At 47.5% G+C, this 27,984-nt stretch overlaps 1 protein-coding gene and 1 long non-coding RNA gene across 3 annotated transcripts in view; one reads left to right on the top strand and one right to left on the bottom strand.

Moving 5' to 3' along the window:
* The window catches only part of LOC135909687 (cell adhesion molecule Dscam1-like), a 301,290-nt gene that overhangs the window by 150,793 nt on the left and 122,513 nt on the right, over positions 1–27,984 (top strand). For both annotated transcript variants that reach the window (XM_065441717.2, XM_065441716.2), the window contains exon 4: positions 17,510–17,662. In XM_065441717.2, the coding sequence (XP_065297789.1) occupies positions 17,510–17,662 (153 nt within the window). The remainder of the gene's footprint in view (positions 1–17,509; positions 17,663–27,984) is intronic.
* Positions 1–27,984, bottom strand: part of LOC135909689 (uncharacterized) — a 110,462-nt gene that overhangs the window by 54,660 nt on the left and 27,818 nt on the right. The gene's annotated exons all lie outside the window — the stretch shown is intronic.

Genomic DNA, 27,984 nt, shown 5'->3' with positions numbered 1-27,984 from the left:
TACAAAAGCTGGCATTTGACACGTTTTAAGTTATTGTACCGTACAGCTTGCGGAAACCACGCATGTTAGAGAGAAACGCCGAACCAATACTTTCCTCCACGCTGCATTTTATCCTAGTGTTTCACCTGGGCGCCGCGGTAGCTTAGTGGCTATGGCGTCGCGCTGCTAAGCTTAAAGTCGTGTGTTCGATCCGTGCCGTGACTGCCACATTTCGATGAAGGCGAGACGCAAACATGCTCGTGTGCTTGGTTTATAGGTGCACGTTAAAGAGTTGAAGGTGGTGAAAATTATTTTGCGAGTTCTCATTACGGTGGGCCACATAATGAGATCGTGTTCTAGCACGTAAAACCCCTATATATACCCTATATATATATATATATATATATATATATATATATATATATATATATATATATATATATATATATATATATATATATAATGTTTCTCCAAGGTCAGAGGAGATTAAACCCTGACTGGTATCAAAATTTGGTGACTTAGTTATCATTATCGCAGTTGTAGTCTTCACTATGACTCGAAACACACACAGCGCTGTGTGTGTTTGTAGGTCGTCTATTCGTGCCTTTTCTGCAGTTCCGTTCAAAGACGTCAACTATGCCCTTGTGTTCTCGTCGCGGTGCAAGTTGTGAGGATTGGGAGGTCAATCCCACCGTTCGTAACCAGTTGTCAAGATTGGAGTCGGGCATGAATTAAATGGTAGCTGGCCCATGCCGTCGTCCAACTTATCCACGTTGTTGAAGGGAAGGACTGCTTCTCATCGAGAACGAGGAATATGGGTTTATTTACAGTATCTACATAAGAACGTTGCAGATCATCAGTCTAGCATCACTACGAGAGAAAGTACACTGAGCAGCCGCACAAGAGCGGTTTATAAGCACTCGGTCCTCCCGCGATCCCTAGGTAAGAAAAACGTTCGACCAGTAGACGAGCCTTCTCTCTGCGGGAGGGCTTACGCACACGCACACACTTCCGCACAGGTTCACGGTCCCCACCGACGTCAGACGGTCTTCGCAGAACTCGGGGCTTACGTCAGGAAAGGCGCATCTTATTCCCCGAGCTGACCCCTGCAGCGCGGCCGCCGGTTCTCCATTGTCTTGCGTCTTGAAAGGTGCGTGGAACATTGCCGCCAGATATGTTCCCTCGGTAACTCCCCCGCTCGCGGCAGACCAGGTCGGCGGTGGCGTGTTCAGTCAAAGTCTGGTTCGTCGAACTCATCTCGGCAATCCCGCTACGCAGAGTGGCGGACGCGGCACATTGTCCTTGGTACACAGTAGACTTAGTGACGCCGTTTGGCTAGAGGATGACGGTGGCTTTCCAAGAAAAGTTGACGCCGCTGTCGCAACTGGCTGGCAAAACTTGCACCCCGGCGGGCCGTTCTTATCAAGTAATAAAGACTGTCATTAGCTCTGTTGACTGTTCATGCTTTGTACATGTTCAGTGCATGTGCATTACCAAGAAAGAAAACGCTTTCGTGTTGCATTTATTGGCGGACCAATATCCTGGAATGAAGGTCTCGAATTCCACGAAGGCGGTGGCTCCTTTTATTCCATCATCGATTCCTATAGAAAGAATACGAGGAGGGAGGGCACGCGTCACCAACTTCAGCCTAGCCTTTGCTGCGAGTGGCGCGTCTGAGCGCCGCCGCGCGCGCCTTATCTTGGAGGTAATCTGCGGCGGGTATAAAGTTGAGGTCGCCGAAGTGGCTGGTGGTTTCGTGTGGGCTATGTTCTCGCGCGCCTAGCATTGAAGATCGCGTGATCTCAATTCTTCGGAGACGCGTTGAAGCTTGCGGCAGCACGAAACGTTCGCTGGCCTCTCGTCATTTCGCCAGCGTTGTGATAGCGAGTGTACGCGGTCATCGAGATGGGTTTATGTTTGCTTGTGCGCGCGTGACTCCATGTTGCTAATTTAATCACTTGGCTAATGTTTAGTGCCATTTATAGGGCCAATAAAACTACTTACCTTGCTTCCCACAACTGTCTAATGATTTGCTACCGCAGTCAGTGCTTCGCTTTTCGGGGGAAAGTGCAACTCTTCTTACAGGCTGCCTCATCCGATTCATGGCGCCCTGCATTGGAATCAAGGTAAACCATGATACAGGCCGATAGACGCGAGCGATTCGAATGCCTAGGAATTTTTCGTTGAGGCGTACTTCATTTAGAAAAAGGGCCCACATATATGGATATTGGTAGCAAACGGGAAGCTTGGCAAGAAGTCTTGTAAATTTCTTGCAAGATTGTTTTTAACGGCCAGGCAGCCTCAGCGAAGATATGGCGTCCTCCCTTGGAAGCCGGCTAAACCATCGTCCAGGTTGAGAAAAGCGCGCGATTTGATAGCATCGCAACTTCTGGCTCATCAGGACCTGGCTTTAGAAAAAGGATAAAAAAGTGGGTGGATAAAAAAGAAAAAGTGGATACTAGTAGCGAAGAAGTTAACGCACACATAAATCTATAATTACGTGAGTGTTCTGGAATTTCACTTTCACTAAATGCGGCAACCGTGGCCGGAAGTCGAACCCGCGTCCTCGAGCTCAGCAGCGCAACGCCACGTCCGCTTAACTATACGGTGACGGCTCGATCCACCTCAGAAAAAAAATGTAAACATTTCACACAGTCATTGTATAAAACTACAGAATATTGCAGTAAACTGCAGCTGCGATCGCCCACGTTCGTAAGGAAACAAAGCAATCTCGGGAAAAGGGGGAAAACTCGGAAACGACAAGCTTCGCGCATGCAACGCGTGAGCGTGGAGCCCAGACGAGCAGGCCCCTCGAAGAGAAACGGGAAAATCTTGTAGGCAGAGTGGTTTGTGACCACGCCAGAAACTTAACGCATGGAAGGGTTGCTTCGAGATGCACATTTCTTGCCCCGCCGCGTGTAAAAAGAGTTCGTGCGCCGACGAGCGACAGAGGGCGCTTGAGAACAACGCTCGAAAGGAGCCGGGCGGCGTTAAAACTAAGCACGTGACTGGGGAGCCGCACTGCGTGGCACCATGAATACGAGATTCGTTCATTGAATTTTTGATGCGATAGTTCAGGGCTGCTCCAAACGAGGAGACGGCTATATATGCACACACAAAAAAAAGAAAGCGTGAAAGAAGGAAAAAGTGGCGGTGAAAGAAGGCGCGAATGACTTGGCTGTGGAAATACATATTTTTTTTTTAATGTACCGTGAACAACTGCAATGGCGTGGAGAAAGGACAAAGAGGACGCCTTTTATTTTTAATGTGGGCACTGTCGCGAACGCGCTAAGGTTGCGTCACAACCGGACGCTGGCGAACGAAGTTTCATAATGGCTGCATGCATTTCGGAGCAAATAATTAAAGAAGAAAGCACGCGCGTTTGCATAAATTTTATCTTGCTGCTTACAAGTTCTTTGCGCCGTCTGTGCGAAAGAATATAAGCCCTCATTTTACGCCGGATTACATAGAAAGTGCATGACAAGCTGCGTAATGGCATAACAATTATTTACTTCAAGGGAGATTTACCTCGTAAATCCATTAGGGGGGTCACGTGGAAAAAGAAAACGTGTGGGGAAAGTGCACCAGGAGAGGGAGAGCGTAATCGCATTTTTGCGGCAAGCCGACATTGTCAGGCTAGGGGCTGCCGAAACGACTCAGTAATTGGAGGCAGAAAGGCACATGTACGCGTGTATCAACTGCTGACAGTAGTGGTTGCTCTGCTTTCATTAAAGAAAGAAGCTTTACGACTGCCTAGGCTCACAAGTGAGCCTACCATTTATGCAGTGCTACGCTGCCAGCAGCTACCGATAGCATAGTGTGTATTAACGCGAGACAGTCAATACAAATGTGGTTATACTAAAGAGTGATAGCTACAGGGAAAGGCTGCCAAAAAGTATCTGGTTACCTCTGTCCAGAGATCAGACAGACAGACAGACAGACAGACAGACAGACAGACAGACAGACAGACAGACAGACAGACAGACAGACAGACAGACAGACAGACAGACAGACAGACAGACAGATCAAGGGTCCGGAAACTAAAAATACGTGCAATCATTGCCAAAATTACAAGGTCACTACTGAAGCTAAAGAAACATGGTGTACAGAGCCAAACGATCGATGTTAAATTAAAATTAAATTATGGGGTTTTACGTGCCAAAACCACTTCCTGATTCAGAGGCACGCCGTAGTGGAGGACTCCGGAAATTTCGACCACCTGGGGTTCTAAGCACAAGGGTGTTTTCGCCCTTATCGAAATGCGGCCGCCGTGGCCGGGATTCGATCCCGCGGCCTTGTGCTCAGCAGCCCAACACCATAGCCACTGAGCAACCACGGCGGGTAACGATCAATGTCGTCACAAATATTACAGTCACGTGGGACCACGACTATAAGCACCGTTTATTATCTGGGCTACCCACTGGGCTACCCCATCTCAAAAACTACATTGGTGATGACACGCACATTATCACTATTTGCTGACGCATTTGCACAACTGGCGTTATGGGTGATAGCACAACGCATACTTCGGCTATTTGCTGCCTTTTCCGAGCGCTGCTAGTAGCACTTATGATGCAGCTGTTCCTTTATCCAAAAATAATTAGCTCTGTCACAAGGAAACTTACTCTGGAACCTTCGATCGCAAGATAAACGGACGGACATTGTATCGTCTCCGACTCGTACTCCTCCGATGGCCCGTATCAGCTAAGCTATCTCTAAGAATGGCCGGTCTTCGCATTAGGCTATATATCTGCAGGGCCAATTAGCAAGTTAAAGTTCATCTGGGTTATCGCTTACAGATCAGGTCACAAAAATTTGATCTGATCACTGGAGGCCTACATGTGAAAGTTGGTATGATAGCGTGAATGGCGGGGTTATATTTACATTTGGAATATTCTGCAAATCCGTATGACAGTGGTACAACGTTTTCTTTTTTTTTGCGTTTGCTATACAACAATTGCAGTTTGTGATGACAAAGATATTTCATGGGCGCAGGCGACTCAATGGCCAGTTGGCGCCTCCTGGCACTTGTTTCTGTGCATCAGCATTTCCCTCACATTAAGAATCATAAGTAACACCATTCGAGCGGCTGGTACCTGAATAATGTGTGCCGTGTAAGAAGAAAGCAAGGAAACGACTGGTTACGGAAGTGTCCTGAAATCATTATGAAATTTATTCGCCCGTGGCGGACCGCGCAGGTTTTTTTGCTTTAGCTTTCTTTATTTCTTGCGCACTAAGCCTCGGCAGAAGGACGACTAACAGGAGAGGCCACGGCAGAGACAAATGGTGCAATAAGTACCACAAAGCCACGCTATCCAGCCGAAAGAGGGCACCGCGAGCACCTTGTCTCCTTTACGCTGCCTCCAAATGAAAGCGAAGTAAAAGGGAGTGGGGGAAGGGAAGGAGGGTAATCGGGGTGCGGAGTAATTACGCGAACTGTCACGTCACGTGCAAACGGTTCAAAAAGCAACCTCCGCTGCCGCCGCCGCCTCACCCGACCGCCATTGCGAACGAAACGACCTCGCGCGGATCATCTTTCTCGTCGGATATTACACGGTCGGCGACACAGGCGCCGGCGCCAGCACCGCCACTCGGCACCCTCTGCGAACACCGAAAGCGAGAGAAAGCGACAAAACATATAACTCCTCCCACGGCCAGGCGAAGGAAGGGGGTGGTGGTACAGCAACTCGCCCAGACCAGCGGCGCCCAGCGAATATTCTTTCGGGCCGAAACACAGGATCTTTACGGACCGTCGGCTCCGCTTTAATTTGGACTCGTCGTTATCTTCCTGGCCATTGCTGTCTGACGCTGGGGGTCCTCGCTTCTCTTTCTTTCTTTCTTTCTTTCTTTCTTTCTTTCTTTCTTTCTTTCTTTCTTTCTTTCTTTCTTTCTCACTGAGCGGATTCCCTCCTTTTGCGTCTCCCACTCCCAGAGAGCCTCGGCCTCCTTCCCGTACTCGTCCTCGTTGTTGCCCGGGCGCCCTTTCGTGTGCATCACGGCAAACACTAAGGGTCCCGCAGTGCCTCCTGACGACGCGCTTTTGTTTTCGTCGCTTACTTGTTTTGTCCTCTGCTTGTTTCTTCCTTTTCCAACGTGCGTCTCTGAAGTTTCTGCTTTACGACATCCTCTGAACACCGCCCCCCCTCACTCCCCCCCCCCTCCTTTCATCTTACTAGTCTCCCTACAGACCCTTCTGTGTTTCTTACTTCTACGCCAAGCGCGACCCTGCGGAAGAAATCACGCAAACTGGAACAAAAGAAAGTAAGAAGAGCGGGGGGTGAAACAGACAAAAACATGGGGGCGGCTCGAAATTAATTTAAGCGCCCGAGCCTGAGCGTTCAAGCGTGAATACAGCTGGCTCGAGCTTTTCTTTTCCTTCTTCTCTTTCTTACGCGTCTATCACCCGCATGCTTCGCTCACTCGACCATTTCCAACGCTTTTATTTCTTCGCGCCATCATTTTCGTGGTTGTTTGTCGGCCCGTCTTCCGCCTCTGTAACCCTTCCGTTTTGTGCCCTCCGTTCGGCCGGGCCACGTCTTCTTGCTCGTTCTGTGTTTGCCTTCGATTCCGTTCCGTTCCCATGCGCAGCTGCGTTCACAAACCCTTGGGCGCCTGGTGTGCGTGCCCGTCTGTGTGCACACATGTGTGCGTAGGTACGCTGATGCGTACGCACACGTACGCAAGAGCATGCGCGCCCATAGGGTACGAGTCCTGGTGGTGCCCCCGGTCTGCCCGCAACTCGTTTAAAAAGCGAAGGCAAGACAACCGAAATCAGAACGGTTATTGCAGTCTCATTTTTTTTTAATTTCTTCAAATCTTTAGTTTATCTTCAACTGAACTTCACGCCTCGACATCTTCTCTCTGAATGCATACGGTACTGATTGTCCCCGCCACCTCACCAGCTGAGAATAAAAGCGCGACCAAGTTTATTTATCTTTGAACCCTCTTTGTCCCGCCGACCCTGGAGTCATGTTCGTACCCGAACATTGAACAATGTAAATTGACAAACAAAACTTCTAGCTCGCTCCTTCGGTGCTAATATTACTTGTCTGCACATGAGCCGTAGAGGCAAAAAACAAACTGTCGCCTTCTACCTCCTATTCAAAAAACGTTTACTGCTTTAATGATATACATCGTAAACCGCAGAGTGAGACTGCGCATTTATACTTTGTTTCTCTTTTGCGTGTAAGTGTGTGATGCCAGAAGTTAGACTAACCTTTAAAAAATCAGGTTTACGATTCTACGAAACTTTTGAAGTATCGCTTTTTACAAGAAAGCTTCCACATGTTTGCTCAAAAGAGAGTACTCGTCCGCATATTTTGATCTAACGCGATATGCTTCTTACGCGATTGAGAGGGAAATATGAGGCGGATATCGGCAGTCCAACGGAAATCCTTGAATTGACCAACGGAAGTTGGCGGAAATTGAACACATTCCAAGGAAAGTAGATTTTACGGGTTACTCTGTTTTCAATGGCCCGTTCCTCAAAATTAAATCCTGAGGTTTTGCGTGCCGAAACCACAATCTCACTATAAGGCACGCCGTGGTTGGGGGATCCTAATTAATTGTGGCCTAACGATGGCTAGAGCATCGGGTGACTGTGCTGGGATACCGAGGTTCGATACCACCACAGGGCATTTAATGCGATTTTTTATTTGCTATAGCAATTGTATGGACACTCCAGGCGCATTTCAGACAAATTGTCTGGGGCAACAGTCGAAAATATACTCAGCAGGTGTGACCGATATTTAGAAGTTAAATGTGTACATTAGAAGAGTTAACTGCTGGGCTAGTTGGTGATCTTGCACGCTAAAGAGATTTTGCGCCAAAAGAACACACACAAAAAAGACGACGACACCACAGGCGACACCACAGGCGACACCACAGGCGACACCACAGGCGACACCACAGGCGACACCACGGGCGACACCACAGGCGACACCACGGGCGACACCACGGGCGACACCGTGGTGTCGCCCGTGGTGTCGCCTGTGGTGTCTAATTTCTGGGGACCACGATGATTGCCCGAAATTTAGCAAGAAATATTGGAGTTTAATCGGTGAGACGGAGAAAAAAGACCAGTTAAGCTGATTTGAAAAAATTCTGACTCCAGCCTTCTCTAAATCTTGTGTTGCGTCAGTAGTGAGACGGAAATTGACTGACGTCATCTAGAAGGAGACCTTCAAGTATGCGCGCAGGAAGAAGTGTTGCGTGTTTTCGAACAATGTCAGCAAATTGAGTTTCACTTTCAATGAATTATTATTTGGAGAACTCAGGTTTGGTAGACGAACTTGAAGTTTTGATAACAACTCCTGAAAAAAAAAACAACTTGTGGCTGCCAATAAGCCGCCAAGCTAATCTGAAAAATTAATTGGGGGAATTGATGAAAATGGGTTGCAAATTGGAGATGATACATCACAAAGCTTCAGGAAAGTCAGGACAGTCATTTGCGTAAATCTGGATTCAAGCGGAATAATTCAAGACTAGTGATAAAGCGCATTGTTAGCCACAAATCTTGGCAGTCCAAGACGCAGCACTTTGCCTTTCAAATATTAATAAAGGTCCTAACTTGTATGCTTCATTTCCTGAAAAATTAACGCAGCCCAATTCAAGAATCGGGGGGGGGGGGGGGGACACAAAATTTATCAGTCATCAGCAACGTAGCCCTACGCATCCCTGTGTTTTCATTATTAAACCGACGTGACAATCCCATTGCACGTTCTTCTTTATAGCATTTGCTTCGATTTACTGGTGCCAGTTTAGCTTACCATCATAAGTTATTCCTAAATACTTCAAAGTTGAAACTTGCAGTGTCGACTCATCTCGATAATGAAGAGAAATAAAAAGGGGACTTGACAATGGAAACACAAGTAACGAGCATTTCTTGACGTTAAGGGGTAAAGACAGTCTGTCCGGCCATGACTCGAGTTCAGATAAATGTGATCGTAAAATTTTGTATAACTTATTGATATCTCATGATGACGAAAAAAATTCAATGGCAGTGGTGAAAGAACTGATGCCTGTGGTACGCCTCTCGTCTGTTTATATGTACCCAATGTCATCCCATCCTTGAAACAGAAGAATTCTCTACCAGAAAAGAACTCTTGTATCCAGGCCACTAAATAGTCTGGAACAGCACACCTTGCTAATCTAGAAACTAAAATTCGATGCTCGGCACTGCCATATGCTTTTGCGATGTCCAAAGTTACCAATGGTGATACATCTCCTCGTAGTCCTGCGAGTCGAATGTGGCTTTCTAAATAAACGTGAGCTAAGCGTATGGAACACCCAAGCCTATATCCTAGTTGTTTCGACAGCAGAATGCCCTGAGAAGAAGTAAATTCATTGAGCCGGATATGGACTAATTTTTTTTACAATTTTGACTAGATTCCATGTAAGTGCGATTGGCTGAATGTTCTCCAAGACATATCAGAGGTTTTGATTTTACAGTGGAGCTGTATATGGCTAGGGTACCATAGAATTTCTGTGACCGCACGCAAACACTATCATCATTAACGGCTCATTGCCCCGTAAGTAAGCAAAAGATACAATGACTCATAGCCTCGTGAATCAGAGGCTACAAGCATTCATCAAAGTGCAGCGAACAGTGCATACATTATTTGGAATCACGCATACAAAATGCGTTGTCAGTGATTTCAATATGGATGTGACGGGAGTGAAAAGAGAGGGGTTTACGCGTTTCGTGTTGGAGACATTTCGCTTGTGATGGCACACCTACCCGGCCCAACCGACCACCCAGCAGTGTACGTGCATCGATTTGACATCATCAAGAATTTGTCTGCAGTTGCGAGTATGCTAACCAGTGTATATCATAGCGACCACAAAGCCGTTGTGACCGTCATTACTAAGTGACAATCAGTCACGCAATAAAGTCCTTACCACAAGTTTTTTTTTTTACCACGATATTTTCAGTTCCGCTGGTTATCCACCCTCGCAGAGCGGAATGCATAACTTCGAATTCTTGCAGTAAAAGCACAATTTTTGCAATTCTTCAAGGGGTAGGAATCCATGCATAATGTAGTGAACAGCCAACTACATTCAAGAGTTCAAGAGGGAAAGAGTTAAACAATAATTTAATTATAGCAATTAGTGTTGTAGGATCGTTAGCGCGTGATAGAAGAGATGACGATGGTGACCCGCACGCACACCACCAAAAGTGTTGCATGAGCTTTTGCATAGAGGGAAGGCACGATGCCGAGTCTTCTAAGACACTGAGAAATTCGTCGTCAGTCCGACAATTTGTTGGTGCGTTTCTACTCTTTGCGCCGTAGGCGATTTTTGGCACCATGTTTTGGTCGCGCGCCGCCACCGAATTTTCGCGAAATGGGGCACATAATGATTTCGCATTAATAAGTATGAAGAAAAGTTATATTATTTTACTGCCAGAAGTCGAATTTATAGCGGAGTGTATCGAATGTTTTGGAGACAATGCAAACAATGCCATATTGCTCCTGAAGGGTAAAAAATAAATAAACCATGAAATTAGTAAGCTTTTATATGTTAGTATAGCTTCCGCATTATGCCCTTCTGCGTCCAGTAATGTACAAGGAATATAAAACAAGCGTATACGTCACTTTTACCTGTGGAAAATTAGGAAGGTAAGGAAAAAAATATTTGCAAAGGACAATAGCCCCCAGGGACAGGAAACGCATTACGTTTAACGCATGATTTCTGCTTTTTTTTTTACGCTAACAAATTGGGCCATAGTGTAATTTCTGGTCCGAGTGGAACGGACAGTACGCTTTAAGCTACAAACATCGGTCTCGTGCCGTGTGCCATTGAGGCACAATCCCTGCAACGTCACTGACTGCGCTTCTCATCATCGTTGTGAAACGCCCGAGAGCCGCCATGGCGCTGTCTCTGCTGCGCCGCAGAAGTTGACTCGCGTCCTGTGTCGCGCCAACCATATATATAGTTTCATACAACTGAAACTATAGCGACACCATGTCGTCCCCCACGCAAACTTAGAACAACATCCGAAGATCTTCAACACAACGCTTAACATTGCTATCGCTATCAATGCTGCAGCCTTTCCGGCGGTACTTCCTTTCTCTTTCCTCTCATCATCCTAGTCTCGCTCGTTCCCTTCTTCCGTTCCCCTCTTGCGGAGTGGCAGGTTAGAGCGCATAAGTTCAGCCCGACCTCTCTGGCTTTCAACAAAATATCCGATGACAGCTAAGCACTTATGAGTTGGGAAGATGAAAGCATTAATGTGCAATTGAACGATGCTGAACAGGGCCTTCGTTATGAACTCATCGTGGACAAGCCAGAGCGTCGAGACGTTTGGCGCATTTTGATTAGGCCTTACCGAGGCGCAGTTAGAAGGCAGGCAAGAGCTTGAGCGGACAAGGTACGCGCGGATGACATAGACTTCCGAGAGCGAGAGCGAGGGTGACGTGGCATCGCGGTGATGCCCTCTCGCCTCTAGCAACACCTGGAGCGCTACTGCGGCAGCGGGTGTTCCTTTTCGCCCACTCTGGTCCGTTGAGGCGCGCTCGAGCCGTGGCGTCGCATCCAATTAGAACTCCGTCGAGCAGGGCACGTGACGTGGCGTGGCAGCCAATGGGAATTTAGGTGCTGCTACAGACGCCGGCTTTTTTGCTCAATGAGCCATTTGACGCTTTCGGTGAAAAAGATGTCCCTTCTCTCCTTTCTCTTAACGCGATAGCGTTAAGGGCCCGTGTCGCATAAGTTCTGGTGTTGGTGTCTTGCGTTGCACGTCGTTTAGCGAAAAGTCATTCCGAAATACAAACACGCAGACATTCTGCTTGGCGCCGAGGCGTTACTAAACGAATTGAATTCCTCAAAACAAGATGCGTTATAAAAATGTCAAAGTACAACCTAACCACAACCTGCAGACATGATACCGTCGGATTGTAATTTGAATGTACCAGAAAACATAATTCTGTTACGTGGAAACTCAAACATAAACACATTTTCCAGTGTCTCTACCGTTCATAGAACGGCGCGCTGCGCTCAATGCTTTGCAATAAGACAATCCAGATGGCGCTCGCCTCCGCGCATCCGCAGCCCACGCAAGAGGCCGTGTTTCTACGAGAACGCTCGCCCGCTCGCCTTCGTGCATAGCGTTCGCCGCTAGCGTTTCCCGGAAAACATTACGGTTACATAAGCTTCAGTTGCCGGAAAGTGCGAGAAGCAGTGAGGGATCTTTGAATGGCTAACGCGTTCCGCTTTTAAAGGCGAAGCTTCACCGTATTTCAAATTTTGTTCCTGTGCATTTGCTTCCCCGCTGAGTTTGAGCGTGCCAACACTCGGGACTCCGCGGTGTCTGCCAAATCAGCGACTCGAGGCCGAACGCCGAGCCCCGACTCGCGTGACCCAAGAATCGCGTGATACGCGTGCTATAGGAGGTCAGTGCACCATCAGCCGTACTACGCGGAGTACAATCTGGCAACCGCTTAGCGGCGCAATCCTTCTTTGAACGAGAGCTACGTGTACGGGGAAGAAATCGAGAGTCGTGAATTCGGAAAACATATAGCAATAAATTTCATTCTTATATGCGGTGCCAGAACGTTGTACTACCATGAACCATTCATATACTATATGTGCGGACCAGGGATTCCGCGATAAAGCCAATTTTCTTCTTCGCCTATGAACGTAAATTGAGGACTGCGGTTCGATCTTGGCATTGCGAACACCCGATTGCACTCGTCAATATCAGCTTGTGCGCATGTATAGACCTGTTGCATAATGCCTAAAAACCTGTGCGCACACTGGGTTCCCACCACCGTTGCGAAGGATATAGATCTGCGTGCTGGTGAACGCAAAACACGGCTTTAGGCGAGTGAAGCGCGGCTCAAGATGGATACGTTTTCGCGAGTTCGAAAGACGAGAATAGGGCGAGAACAAAACGAGAACATCCGGGCATCGCTGCAAGAGTGAAACGAGATCATTCGGGCAACCAGTCAAAACATAAGAAAATGTGGTCTCTGGTCCCCAACCTCTTGCACAGGCCCGCATTACACACGCTAGTTACTGCCCAAACAAGTTTTCACAATATTGCTTCCGATTTCATCCTAATGTTTGTTCACAGTATCACTCAAGCTGTAACTTCTTGTACGCTAAAATTTAATTTGTCCTTTCCAATAGCGACGTTAAAAAGGCAGATACAGTGCACCATACACTTGATTGTCGTCTTTTGGAGCTGAGACAGGTTTGCCTCTACTCTTTTCAACGGCAGCGGTCCGTGAGTTCAGCGGCGCGGGTTTTAAGCGGCTTCCTTCGAGAGATGGCTCCACGCTGCGTGACCAGGCCGGAAGCGTCCGGCGTGCCGTGAATTTTCTTTATTTACTTTATTTACAGAAATACTGCAGGCCACACGGCCCAAACAGGAGGGGCGAAACACAAGCTCATAAACAACAATACAAGCCAATTAACAACTAAAATATGATTAAAATAAATAGCAACATTGAAAATAAAAAGTTGTCACAAGCGCTAAGAGAAAATGCGGATATAAAAACAGTAACAGTATCAGGTGGATTGCAAAGACAAATAATTCTAATTATATATAGATAATAGGCAGTCAGGTGACAGGGTATTCCGGTCATTAATTTTTTGCATAAATAATGAGAATTTAAATACATTTGTTCTGGCAAAATAAGGAGTTAGAGAAAGCGGGTGCGTATGTCGAGTGCGCTGGGTAGCAACTATGGTGCTGGGTCGAGCCGAAGCTTCCGAATAAATAATCAATACAAAAACTTTAAACGCTGATCTTTGCGCTGGGATTATAATGAAGGAACCTGATTACATTCCATAAATGACGAGACAGAATGCTGGTGGCCGTATGAAGAGAAAATAAATCGGACAGCCTTTCGCTGGATTTTTTCAAGCGCGTAAGTGTTATCGTCAGTACGCGGGTCCCAAATAATGCAAGCATACTCAAGCTCTGGCCGAATGAAGGCCAAAGCTTGTACGCCAGACGCTTTACATGGGGGGTGCATCTTTAAGCTTTTGACGTAAAAAGCATAGTTTGCGAAGAGCAGCAGAGCATGTTTTAGCAATATGGTTGTTCCAGCTTAAGTTGCTTGTCAGAGTAACAGCTAGGTATTTATACTCACACACCTCAGCTAAGGGTTTAGAGCTTATAAAATAAGAAAATTTTAGGGGCTGTAAGTCACTTTGTGGAGCGAAGGAGCACAGTTTTGTCATTGTTCAGTATTATAACCCATCTGTCGCACCAGGTAAGGATATTATTGAAGGCCATGTTAAGGGCAACTTGATCGCCGGCGACATGTATGTCATTATAAAGAACGCCATCACCTGCGAATAAGCCACCCTTTTTTGGTTCATTAATAACTGCGACTAAACCATTAACGTAAATAAGGAACAAAAGTGGCCCTAGGACACTGCCCTGAGGCCAGAAAGGTGCCCGATTTTTTCCCATTGATTTCAACATATTGTCTGCGATCATTTAAGTAGGCGGAAACCCAGCAAATAAAAGATGGTTGTAACAGCTGTGAGGTGGTTGTGAGTAATCATCGTAATTACTCCAATCAATCTGCTTTGCTGGTAGCCATTTCCTACATCTACTCACGATTACGGGACAGCCAGCATTTATTTATATTCTATCACATTGAAAGAATATTAGACTCTATATGGTGCTTTGTTATGGCTCATATTTTGCAACCAACCCTCTTTTTTTTTTTCTCCGCATCATTCGGTAAAAGACTTCCCGTGTATGTAGGGCGGCGGACCAGTTTGAGAAATGTAAGCTTGTCTGTTCTGTTGCGGAAACGTGTTTATTTTTACCGCAAAGCTGATAGCCTCTAGTTAATCGGGATTTTTCGTGGCGTGCTCACCCAAAAGCAAACGGCAGCTGTAAGGCTTTGTGTTTGAGTTTCCGCGTAACAGAATTATGTTTTTATGTTTTCTCGTATATTCGAATTACAATTCGAAGCTTTCACGTCTGTAGGTAGGGCCATCAGTCGTACTTTATGTGTTTTCTTACGGAGTTTACAATTAAACATTCATTTAGTTCAATATAGCACTTGCGCTTTGTGGAGGGCCTAGAAGGATGAAGATGTATGCTGCACTTACGCACACGTGCATACGCGCGCGAAATACGTTGATTGTGGTTGTGTACTTGCCTATACGTCGTCTAATGTCGGTTGTGTACTTGCCTATACGTCGGCAACAGCTTCGCTGTACATCCAATTTCACAGGGTGGAATGGAGGCAGAATTTTCGTTGATTTCTCAATTAATTGATTGATTAATTGATTGATTGATTGATTGATTGATTGATTGATTGATTGATTGATTGATTGATTGATTGATTGATTGATTGATTGATTGATTGATTGATTGATTGATTGATTGATTGATTGAACCCTGCCAGATGAAAGAACAGAGCTCTCTGTGCTTTCATCTGGCCAGTTCGGCGAGTTTCTTCCTTTCTATGTTGCGCTGTGCCAGTTTTAGAAGGCCGTTAAACTAGCGTTTCTGCATTCCGCAAATTAACGCCTACGTCCCCCACCCCTCATCCCCCCTCATCGGATTACGTGATTGTTCGGTTTATACTTTATCATACTATATATCTAATGCGTACGGTAGATAACTGGTGGACCACTACAGTTACAGAATGGATGCCAAGGGAAGAGAGCGCAGTCTGTGGCAGCAGAAACTTAGGTGGGTTAATGAAATGAGGAAATTTGCAGGTGCAAATGGGAAGCAGCTAACGCAAGACATAGATAATTGGCAATCGCTGTCCTGCAGTGGGCATAAATATAGGCTCATGATGATGCTGACGATCTATAATGCACATGTCGTCCATGTTGTGACACTAATGAACAAAAGACGTAATAACACGTGTTCTGAATTGTCAGCGTTCACCGCTGAACAACAAGGCAAAACAAAAAGAGACAACTACGTTTTTTTGCAATGCTAAAAAAAGCAAATAGCACATGTAACGGATGCAGGTTACCCGACCCTGGCCGCTGACTGCGGCACAGCGATTTGCACGATTCACGATCGTTATAGGCAGGCGGAGAACGCACAGCCGCTAACTATGGAACCGGAAACAGATTGCCACGCTTTGCTAGACATTCTGCGATCAAAGTGAAATTGATCTGGATGCTTCATTACAAAACTTTGCCACCAGTTCGTGTTTCTGCGTCTACTTTCGTAAGCGTATGCTTTCTTTCACCCCCTTCCATCGAACAGCGTGCACTTTACAATGATGTCATTTGCGAAAAAGAAACGGCAATATGTCAAACAAAAATTAGGCCCTTTGTCGACGTGAAACTTTTAAAAATGAGTACAACTTACACTGTTCCCCGCTAGTTATATAGATCGCTAGTTATATAGATCAAAGCACGTGAAGTTAATTAATAGTTTCCTAATAAACTCGAGACTGATGGGGGTGCCATTGAAGTTCAGATATTTGTACGAGACACCATAGTGGCAATAACGAAACAAACTTTCGTTCCGGACTGCACCGCTATGTTTGCGTAAAATGTAAGTAAACAAGGTATTAGCGCAACTAATATATCGCAATAGTGTATTCACTGTTTGACCACGATAACTGTTATAATGAAGCTTCAGCCAACTTTTGTGATGTCTGTTGCAGGTACCATAATCATGTTTGTTACCCGCACGTTTCCTTGGCAGAAAACTCTACAGAGGACACAGTGGCGTAGCTAGGTCGTCTGGCACCCGGGGCCCATAGGTCTCCTGTCACCCCCCCCCCCCCCCAACGGGTGCACTCGAAAAAGGCGAGAATATCGAACATTTCGAACATTTCAGCACCATTACAGCCGCCTTGGATACCGCGCAAGTCTCCCGGTTCCCCCCTCCCCTTCGCTTTCTTTCCCAGAGATCGCGAATGCAGCAGGTATACACGCTGTTTTTTCTGCGCCAAATAACACAGGGTGCTGCACTGATAACTTGTGATTAGCGCATGTATGCACATATTCTGTGAGACTGTAAGGCTTGGCAGTTAATACAAATGCGGCATCGTAAAAAATATGGCTCACGTCACAAGAGACAGAAGATATCTTTGTAAAATTTTAATTACCAGATCAAGAAGCGTGGTGATGCTTCTATCGGTGAACCCTCAGTTTCTCGATCGGCAAAGGAGCTGGCGTATCTTGGGAGCGGCGCTTAGAAGCTGTTCTGTATCGTGTTTTTGTTGCGGGACGCAGATGACGGCACAGTTATTTTTTTATTTTTATTTTTTTAACTCTTGGCAGCAGCTATTTATTCTTGTGTCAAGAAATGAAGCGCCCAGCTGTTAGTGCGCCTACGCGGTTGTCCCGTGTCCTCTTTCTTCGTGCGTTGTTTTATTTGCCGCCTCCGTTGTAAACATGTATAACCAACTCGCCTACCAGCACGTGCTCAGTTTAGCTCAATGCAAAGGTATACGAAAATGCTTGTCGGTCATTTAGTCGCCCCTCTTTGCCGCCTCCTCCCAAACGACCACCGTGCGAGCAGTACGATCTCTCTCGACGAATAATGTAAGCGTTGTTGGTCTCTTTCTCCCGTCCGTTTCAGGTGCCTCCAAGTACCACATGTTTCCCGAAGGCGAGCTTTACATCCGGGACGTGGACAAAAGCTTTTCCTATCGGAGCTACCGATGCCAAACGAGGGACAAGCTCACGGGGGAGTCGACGAGGAATTCTCTCCCCGGCCGGCTCATAGTGACAGGTGAGAGCCGATAGTAAAGTGGCGCCCTGGGAAAAGAAAATTACGATTAATTCTGTTAACAGTCACGTTAATTTATTTTTATTACTTGTCACACGAACTGATGAGAAGAGATTGCAATCTCGTTCAGTTGGCTATTAATTGTGCATTGTTTCATAAGGAAAGATACGTGTTGAATAAGTTGGCATTTAATAACCAAGTATCGCAGCACTGTTTCAGCGACTAACGAAAGGTCGGTGCGGATAAAAACATCGCAGTTTTCGCGTAACTAGCTCAAGCGTCGGTGGAGAGCGAGAAGGTGGCACCCTGTTCGGCTCGCAATCATCAATTTTACTCGTCGCGAACGCGTGCCCATTACGGCGCTGGAACACTGTGCACATGAGTTGCCGCATCTATAAGCTTAGCCCTCTTCTTTCTTTAGTTATCATTTCCTGCCCTTTCTTGCCAGCTACAAATAAACCCGAGCGCATATGTGTCAACCCTAATTAATTGACACGCGCGCTTAAGCCGTTGCAGAGGCAAGAATATCACGCAATGTTTGCGCACACGTACCGCCTGCAGGTCAGTCTTGTTTCTCGCACTCCACTTTCGCCAAACGAAGAAGAGAAAAAAAAAAGAAAGAATAGAAGGTCTCGGTATTGTATGCCGCAGATAACATTGAAAAACGACGAGCCACTCTCACTTTAATAACTAGTTCATCCGTCATTCTACGTTCGCATTCACTGAACAAGACTTCGGTGCAAACAAAAACAGACAAGCGAGTAAGCAAGAAAGTAAGTAAACAAAAACGTCGCGCAAGAAAGGCGAAGGAAGGGGAGTCGACGCATGTTCGAAATTAGCGTTGCATTGTTCGCGCCTTATTTGGTTGGGAAAACTCGCGCCGGGGCCCGTCTCAGTCACGGAGGGATTGCGCGCCGGCAGGCGCCACGGTGCGTCTCGTCTCTGCATTATGCGCGCGAGTTGTTGGGTGTTGGAGGTGGCGGGGGAGGGGTTGGAAGGGGTTTCGAGAAAAGCTCATTTTCTCGCGCGCGCGTACCCCCTCGCAATACCGAGCGTAGCAGTCAGCGTATCTGAAGACAAACACGGCTTTCTTTGCCCCCTTGAGACTGCGCAGGAAAAATACAGCGAGAAAGAAACAAAACTCAGAAACGCGAAAAAACTGTGGAAGCGACGACAGCAACAGTAACGACATTTGCGCTGAGACTAGCGCGCGTGAATAACACTCGGTAACAAGGAAAGAGGATGTGGAAAAAGAAAAGGGGAAGGGGGGAGGGTAGTCTCAAAATAAAAGGCAGTGGAAACGTTTCCTTCTTTCTGAAGGAGGATGGGAAGGTCAGCGAAAGGAGGAGAGCTTTCTTGAAAGAGCAAAGACGTCGACCACCACCACCATCTTTCAGATTACGGCTAAATAACTCGCCCCGCATAAGCCTGGTTTGCGTTTCTCACAATTAACGCGGGAAATAAAAAAAAAGCTTTCTACTATGTTTGTTTCGTGTACTTATATGGGCTTCATTGTTCTCATTTCGATCCCGTTCCTGGTCCTCCTCCTCCTGCGTAAAAAAAAAAAAAAATCAGCCATGCGAGGAGAGCCTCTGTTCGCGCTGTCCTTAGCGTGTCATCGTCGCTCCTCGCCTTGTGTTTCTGCGTACGCGCCAAGCATAAGCACATATGCACTCAACCATTCCCCCCCCCCCCCTCTTTTTCTCTTAACCGTATGCCTTGTTTATCCAGCGTATACTCAGGAGTGTTGTTAAACGGTACTTTATTATTTCCGCGAAAAACGGAAGGACGAGCGAAAGGGGGTAAGAAGAACGCAAAAGGGTCGAACAGCGAGGGTATACGGGAGAACCGCTATAGCACAAGCTATAGCTAACACGCGGCAAACCCCTCTGGTGGCGCACGCCGGAACTAAGAGCGGCGGCCATTTGTTCCGCTCTCCTCTGGTCTCGTCTCGCTGCCAGCTCGCGCTTTTCTTTTGGGTTTACATTGCACGCATTCGCTATAGCGCTTTCATTGGGGGTGTTTCTTTGTTTCTGTGTTTTTTTCTTTGTGACCTCGTGCTGCAGTGTTGGTGCTTGGCGACGCCCAGTTGACAGACAACCCTTTTCCCCCAAGAGCAGCTTGTCGAGCCCGTCCAACCACCGTTGGGGGAAGTGGAGGGAAAGGAACGAGGCGTGACGGCGCGAACTGGCCATTTACATCGCGACTAATGAGTTTCTAAACTCCACTGCTCGTAAAGCCCTTCCGAGTTTGCTGTTTACAATGTTGATTGCGAAGGGCTTGTTTCGTTTCGCGAGATTAAAAGAGAGAAGAGACGAAAGGAAGGGGAAGGGGGGGCGCAGCAGAACCAGCAGCAGCAGCGACGGCGCTCTGTATATTGCCACATGCCGGACCAACGTTGTCCTCGTGCCTTAACGGTGTTTGTCGTTCTGCCTCGACTTAGACGCGCGCCATTTGTTTTAATTTGGGCTGCGTTTCACTCGTTGCCGTCTTTTCTTTTTCTGTCGCCCTCCTATTGTCGCACTTCAAGCAAGAGGTTGAGAGAGAGAGAGAGAGAGAGAAAGTGGCGACAATGAAGGAGTCCCGGAGAGATTATCGTAGCTGACGAAGAACACGTCCGAAACAAAGATCGGTGCGATGAATCTGAAGCGGAGACCGAACCGGCTTGAACAAATTGCCCGGGGGCAACTCGTTCCACTTAGGAAACTGAATTTTAATCGCTCCCGGAGCTTAAAGGAGCGGTGACGCGGCATTCGGCAAACTTCAGACAAGCGCCTAACTTCTAACCCGAAGCAAAGGTTTTTCAACAAGGATTAAAACGTTCTTTACGGAGTCGAAATTTCAACGTTTCTTTTTTTTAGCATTATTCTTGACAAACCGAAGACGTTCACTTCGCGCATCGCCGCAACCTCTCGTTCTTGGTCACACATTGGCGTGCGCGTGTACTGCACTGCATTTAGGAGCAAGCGGTATTTGAACGCCACAACATCGGGCGCCGCCTGGAAGGTCTTGTTTCACTCAACGATCGTCCTGATCGTTACCCGCTTTAAGCTACAACAGCGAGTATGCCGCCGTCCCGTATAGAAAATAAGTGCAAACTCCGACAGCCGTCGCCGCCTTCTTTCTCTTCCATTCTGTAGTTTTTAGTGGGGAGAGTATTATATAAGGACTCGCGAAAATTCGATTCACTGAGTGTGCTAAATATAAGCTTGACTTAGGGGAAGGTGAAAGTTGTCTCTTTTGTGGCTATGCAAATTCAGCCGCTCGACGCCTTAAGCAGGCGCCTTGCGCGCGCGCGGTTCGCTACTCGGGAGATAAGCAGCGCCCTCCCGGGGAAGAACGAGCCTGCATTGGCCATCGTTCTTCAGCCGCCGAGCCGCGAACGACTATCAAAACTCGCGAAACAATCTTAACCGAAAAGAAAAAGTCGAGATAAAGATAGCAGCAAAAAAGCAGGGGATGTATCCAGCAATACCGAAACAACATCCCTCACTGCATACCTCCCCCCCCCCCCCTCCCCTTTCTTTTTTAAACTATAAGCAAGAAAGAAAAATGTGGAGTGCGTATGCAAATGAGTTGTCATTACGCCAATAATTATTCCTCTATTAACAATTCGTCTCGCGGCGGGGTCTTTCTTCTCCTTCCCCTTGTCGTCCACCACCGCGGGGGCGTTCTTCTCTATAGCGGCTTCTTCTTGTTCTTCCTAATAATCTTAGTCCCATTGTAAACGCTGTTTTGTTTTGTCTCTTCTAGCCGGCTTATAAACCACTCCTGAAGCGGCGGGCACGCAACGCGTCGTGCCACCAAGACTGCCGCGCGCCCGCGTGGCACTCGATGTATTCAGGGCCCCGCGAGCGTAGATTATTCAAATTAAAACACTGAGCCGCCTCGTTTCGGCCTTCGCCGCAACCTCGATTTCTCAGGAGCCCGTCGCGTGCACGCGTACTCGCGCTTGCCTTCTCATAAGCGAAGCCCCGGAGCTGCAGGACCAGCATTGACCGCCACCACGGTTCCTCCTCCTGTGTGTGTTTTTTTTTTTCGTGTATTTTTTTCCCTGCTGTGTTTGTCTATTATTAGCGCAAGGAGAATGGAAAATAAACTAATGACGGCAAGCGCACAGGAATCGAAAGCTGTCGGAACTCAAAATCTGTCAGAACTTGCTAAGTTCTATCAATGGCTTTTGTAGTATGCAAAGCAATCTGTATTTACAGATAAAGAAATTGCCTATAGGCCCGAGCAGATGCCGCCGTAAAAATCAGTGACTCCACGGCGAGCAGGCACGGTAACTTAGTGGAGGCGTCGGCACTCGTCATTCGCTTTATGCATCTTTTCTACCTTACCGCGCATCCTGCCAAGGCAAGAGTTTGCCTTTGCATGGTATTGCAGAAGCGTGATTCACTAACGCAGCTCATCTTCGCCCGAACCTCTGTCAAGTGAATTAACTTTCACTTTTTACTTCGGACTTTCCTCCCATTCAATATGGATATAAACTCAATATAAATTTCAATCTTAATTTTCCCTTTAGTGTCTCCCTCAAGCCCGATTAAACGACAGTACTAAACATGGCAGTTCAGTGCCGAACTTTTTTTTTTCATTGTACTTTTTTTTTTCGAAAGATACTGCTCGAATGGATCTAGTAAAGGAGGATTCCGCACCAAGAGTCAGAAGGTTGGGAGCGTCGCCTTCAGCGGAGTTTATAAAGAAGACTAAAAATATATATGATATGGAAAAAAATGAAAAGGAAGGAAAGTGCTCCCGTTGCGGCGATATTACGTTCCCTTAATATCTTTCGGGGAGCCGGAAAGTTGTGCGCGGGTGTCGCGATGCGCTTGAACGCGGCGGCATGCTTGCTTTGCCGCTTCCGTATAGCCGGCGCGCACTAACCGAAAGGGCAGAGACTCTCAGCTGCTACGCGAAGCGAGTGAAAGGGAGCGCCACTGGGCGATCAAAAATACAGAGGGGAACAGAAGGAGGAGGAGGAGGCGGGGAGAGAGCGAAAGCATCACGTGACTGAGTTCCCCATTGTGCGGATAACAATTCCTTTCAATCTGCTGGCGGGCGCCCCTTTGGCCTCGGCAGAAGCCCGGCCTCCGCGCCTTTAAGGTTATCTTTCCCGTCGTCACGCGCGGGCTTCAGTCACTGACGCGATAGAAACTCCCGGCGCGTGCGATAAAGAAAGGGCCAAAACACGATAAAAAGAAAAGGAAAGAAAGGAAGCTCGATGACGAAAAAAAAAATGGCGGGCGAGGCAACTAACTAAAGAAAGAGAGAGAGATAAAAAAAATGATGTCCGCGTCTCAGATTTTTGCCGCCGTAATAAATCGGCCGAGACGACGACAAAGGCCTGTTCGAAGTCGATAATTTTGGGCTGAAAGCCGCGCTGCAGCCATTGCTTCCTTGGGGCTTCTTCTAAATGATTTCTTTCTTTCTTTCTGGCGAAGCGAATGAGGCGAGAATTTCGGGAGAAGGAGAGTTAGAGGACGATGCTTTGGAACCTATACGATCTACGTCCCGACTTTGTTTCGCTTTCCATTTGCCATCCCCCTTTTTTTTCTCCCCTAGTATCCTCATTTACCCGTTGCGCGAGTTGCTCTTTTGTTACCATCTATGCTCGGTTCATCATTTCTCTTTCTTTTTTTGTTTTGGTTGAGGGTGGGGGGAGTGTACAGACGATGGCCTTGCCACCCCTTCTCGCCCCCGTATAGGTGGCCTGCTGTAAAACAGCTAGCCGACCGACACCAGTGCCTCGCCGATTTCTCCAGTCGATAAACGACCGAAACTGCCTGTGAATGCCCCCCTCCCTCGCAAGCACTGGCAACGTACAGCTATAGCTTTTCTCCATCGGCCACCCATTGCATCCCGCGGAGGTCGTTACCCGTACCTTTTCATTCGCGGGCGCTGTTCGGGCAATTATTCCCCGTCTTCGAACCGACGCGGTTACGTTTTATTATCTCTGGCTGCTGCACAGCACAAGCCTTTACACGTGATCGGGTAAGGATGCGCATTATCTTCATTCTCGCAGACCTTCCTGTCGCTTTGTTTGCTTTTTTTTGCTGTTGCTTCTTTATGCACCGTGGACGAAAGCGTGGGGGGACAGGAAAGGCAAACGACCTGATCTAGCTTTTGAAAAGTTGGAGATTTTTGCGAGGCTGCCGCCCTGGCAAAGAAAGCGTTATGAAGTTCTTGGTCGAAGGTCACTGAACGTTCCTAATCTTCTGGCATAACGAGCGGAAGGAAAGGGCTCCTTGCCATCGCATTCTACGCTTTTCCCTTCGGCCGAAATTGACCGAATGTTTGTTTTTCGTGTGTGCGTTAAAAAACAAACATTCCAACACGTAACTATCAGCATTCTGCTAGGCATGACGACGACACAATAGCACCAGGACGACGCAATTTACTATAGCTAAGTGCGCTGCATACATGGCCGGCATTAGTGCGTAAAAATAGTGCAAGTCCATGTGTCATGTCTCATAACCATTGCCAGTTAGACAAAGCCTCGACACGAACAAATGATCACTGATGCCCACACACCTTCAGCCTAATGCATTAATACTGCCCGAATCAAAATGGTTGTCTGTAGCTGTTATTGTTCTTTATCTCTAGTCAGAAACGGTCCATAGGGCCTATGGAAAGTGAAAGGGTGATTAAGACAGGGTGTGTAAGCCGGCAGCATGTACGAAGTCATAGAAGTTGCGTCTGCAGCTGTTGGAGCACGTCCGTGTCCCGTAGGCCTCTGAGTCAGCAGCCCCGCTAAAATATGGCAGCAGTGGAGGTCCGCCCGCATCCCCGGACAGGTCCAGAGGAGGTGGTGGACATCCGCCTGGTTCCTCGGTGCCGAGCAATGTGGTGATGTTTAAGAGATTCGGTTGTGGTCCCTTCTCCAGGATGAGTGGACCGCCAGTCTGACAGCACACCAAGTCCGGATTAACCGCAGTAGCACTGCCTGAAGCCGGGACAAAGCAGAGGGAACGCGGACGGCACACGATGGAATCGGGACTCGTGTGCTAGCGCAGCTTCTATAGTCTTCACTTCCAAAAGTGTTGCGAGGGGTCTATTGGGAGCGCATGGCTTTGAAAGTTTTCAGGTTGGGCTGCTTGGTGAGCCACCTCACGGGCGGCTATTGCGCTTTGTTCAAAACCGTGACACTGAACACGGTCCATTATCACTGTGCCCCGGAAGTGGTTTCATGTCTAGAATAACTTTAGTCCGGCAAATGACAATACGAACATTGCGAGCCACGATGACCAAGATTATAACGTACAAGCAACAGTGCACTATATACACGGTACATGCACACAGAAAGGCCCAGCTGAACGATGTTGGTGGCTTGTTCTGTCTGTTAATGTTTCCCGATAGCACCCAATCTCCCTATCCCACTTAGCCTTTTGAGAAGCAGCTACCTACATTGTGTAAAAGCAGTATTGCCTTCACAGGCACGAAAAACACAATCCATACTATGTAGTCAAGCATATCACGTGTTGCTGTTATTTTAACACGCCGAAAAACCCCTTCGTAATACTCCAGAATAAGTATCGCTGACAACCGTTCTTTTTTTCTCTCGTAAATGAGCGCCAGATGCTCAGTTCCTGTCAAGTGCTCCGAAAATGTTTCGCATTATGAAGAAGCTTACAGCGACAAGTACCTGGCACTTAGATTTGGCTGCACGCTAAATACACCCTCTTTAATGGCGCTTATATAAGTATTACACACACAAAAATTATATGATGGAGTTTTACATCCCAAAACCACGATTCTTTAACGCGCACCTAAATCTAAGTACACGGGTGTTTTCGCATTTCGGCCCCATCAAAATGCGGGCGCAGTGACAAGAATTCAATCCCGCGGCTTCGTGCTTACAGCCCAACACCACAGCCACTAATCAACTACGGCGTATAAGTATGCCAGACAGTCGGTTTGAGAAAGTTCGCAGCTTCACAAATATATGATAGAGTGAACATCGAGGTTGTCCAGAAAGACGCAGGATAGGGGGGGGGGGGGGGGGGGGGGGGAGCGCAGAAGTTTCTTCATGCAGCTTGATTATGCAGCTTGATCATGGAGTTTGATCATGCAGCTTTTTTTTACTGTACAGCACGTAGCGGAAGCCTCACTTTTGTGCCAACTGAAGCAATCGCGCCATGCGATGGCAAACACGTCAACACGCCAATGCGACAGAAAATAACCCGCACATGGCAAGGGACAGAAGCAATTCACACGAGCGAACAAGAGCCGGCACCGGTACCGAAGTTTGCTTTTCGCGGCTCTGTGATTCGACCGGCGCTGTGTGGGCACTGTGATGAAAAACGAAGATTTCCCTTTTACTTGCGGTGGCAAGCCGTACTTATTGGTTGCACCGATTCGCAGTCTCTTGTCTGGAGACTTTTTTGTGTCATATGTTCACCAGAGATCTGCATTCATTCAATGTTTGACTTGCGGTAGCAAGCATTCTTTGTTCGCACTGGTTCGTCTCATCTTACCTATTTGCTGTGCCATATGTCTAACCACGCAAAAACAAGAATAGAGCAAAGAGACAGGCGGTAAACGACGTTAAAGTGTGCACATTAATCTCAGAGGCAACAGCCGTCATTCGCCTAGTACATACATAGAAGCAGCCATAATACCGCGCCGCAGCAAACAAAAAGGCTTCGCCAAGGAGCGTGCATGGGGCTTCTTCGGGCGATCTGCCTTGTCGTTCGACTGGGGAGGCCTCCTCCCTCTTCTTTTATTACCCTCACCCCTACCCTGTGCATGCTCTTGAGGTGTCCTCGCAATGAGAGACAGTTACGGTGCTGCACTTTTCTCTTCAGTTTCCTTTCTATAAAGTCACTACCGCGGAGCGTAATATCTGCACCCCGATATAGCAGCAAGTCGTTCAGCACCTGGAGCGGCTGTTGATGAACCAAAGCACACACGCCAGGGTTCACCACTTGCAAGACGGACGCGAACGTGCTATTGCAAATGCTTTCATTCGCAGTTCATAGGAAGAGCCTTTAGTGTTCTTTTTTCCGATTTTTTTTTTGTCTTTCACTGACAACTTCTTGCTCGCGCAGTTGCCACACTCCCAGCCGCGCCCGTGTTGTCCGATGTTGAGCGTGTCACTTCGCCGAAGCTGCCCCCAGCCAAAGGAGAATCCATTCATCTTCCTTATGAAAGAAAGGCGCCGCGGATGCATTTCCGGCGTCCGTGCTAGCGGGTAGGGAAGGGGGGGGGGGGGGGGAGTCGCCTTTCCCGTCCACGGCGGCGGCGGCGGCGGGCAAAGGCAATTAGGGGATAGCGTTTCGGGGCGCGAAAAATTGCACTTTTGGCGTCGCGCTCGTCTTTACCCGGCCGACCGACCTCCCCCCCCCCCCCCCCCCCCCCCTTAGCACGAGCGCGACTCGCAGACCCCGTGCGTCGTAAGCGAACGGAATAAAGTTCAAGGCTGGCTGCTCACATATTGACCACTCCCTTATCGCCTCTCCCCAAGCTCCCCCGGCCTCCATTCCGGGCCTTTCCGTTTTGTTCGTTCCTCTCTTTCACGAGCCTTTTGGACGATGTCGCCAGATGTATCAAATTGACTGGCGCAGGAAGTCAATAATATCAATTATGACGACCAGCCTCCCCTCCCTAAGCCCTCTTTATTATATTTATTAACAGAGACATCCTTCATTTTTCCCAGGCCCGCCGTTCGTCCTTCTAGCTTAGTGTTGTCACATTTATTATTGCTGCCAACAAGAGATACTAGGTGTCCAGCCTCCTGTTGCCGACTAGCCCAGTCGTAGCTGATCTTTTGACAGTTTAACTATAGCAATGCAGCACTAGCTGCATGTTCGCAATGTTCCCCCTATGTTCGCACATTACAGCAATACAATTATTGTGAAGAACTATATAACGGCGACATTGTCTATTTCAAACAACGGATGGTTGTTGATTCTTCCCTCTTGCACTGTAAATTTTCTTTTGCCTCCGTTTTTTATGCGTGTGTTTTGCTTTCGAACAGAGAGCAATCTGTGCTCTCTCACTCCTTGCCCCTTGGGCTTTGTGTTCCTGTATGTGTGTGAGAGTGCTGCTTTAACATGTGCTTGCGTGCACACGCTTCCCGCTGGTGCCGACCAAACTGTTCTTTCTTTTCTTCCATTTTTTCCTTTCGTTTTGACCTTTGCGCGCAAAAGTGCAGTTGTTCTCAACGCAGCAAAAATCGTCGCCTCCATCCTAGTTCTCGAGGTTTCGACGTAGAAATGAAGGAAGAGGGCAAAGGAGAGGAACAAAACGGCAGCGCTCAGTTTTGCCGCGCCGCGATTTCCTTGTGTCGTTTCCGTTGTTCCTCATGTTTCCTATCAGTTTCCTCG

This window comes from Dermacentor albipictus, chromosome 3, assembly GCF_038994185.2.
Source record: "Dermacentor albipictus isolate Rhodes 1998 colony chromosome 3, USDA_Dalb.pri_finalv2, whole genome shotgun sequence".
Taxonomy (NCBI): Eukaryota; Metazoa; Arthropoda; class Arachnida; order Ixodida; family Ixodidae; genus Dermacentor; species Dermacentor albipictus.
Note: the sequence above shows the minus strand (reverse complement) of the source record. Positions and strands in the feature narration are given on the sequence as shown.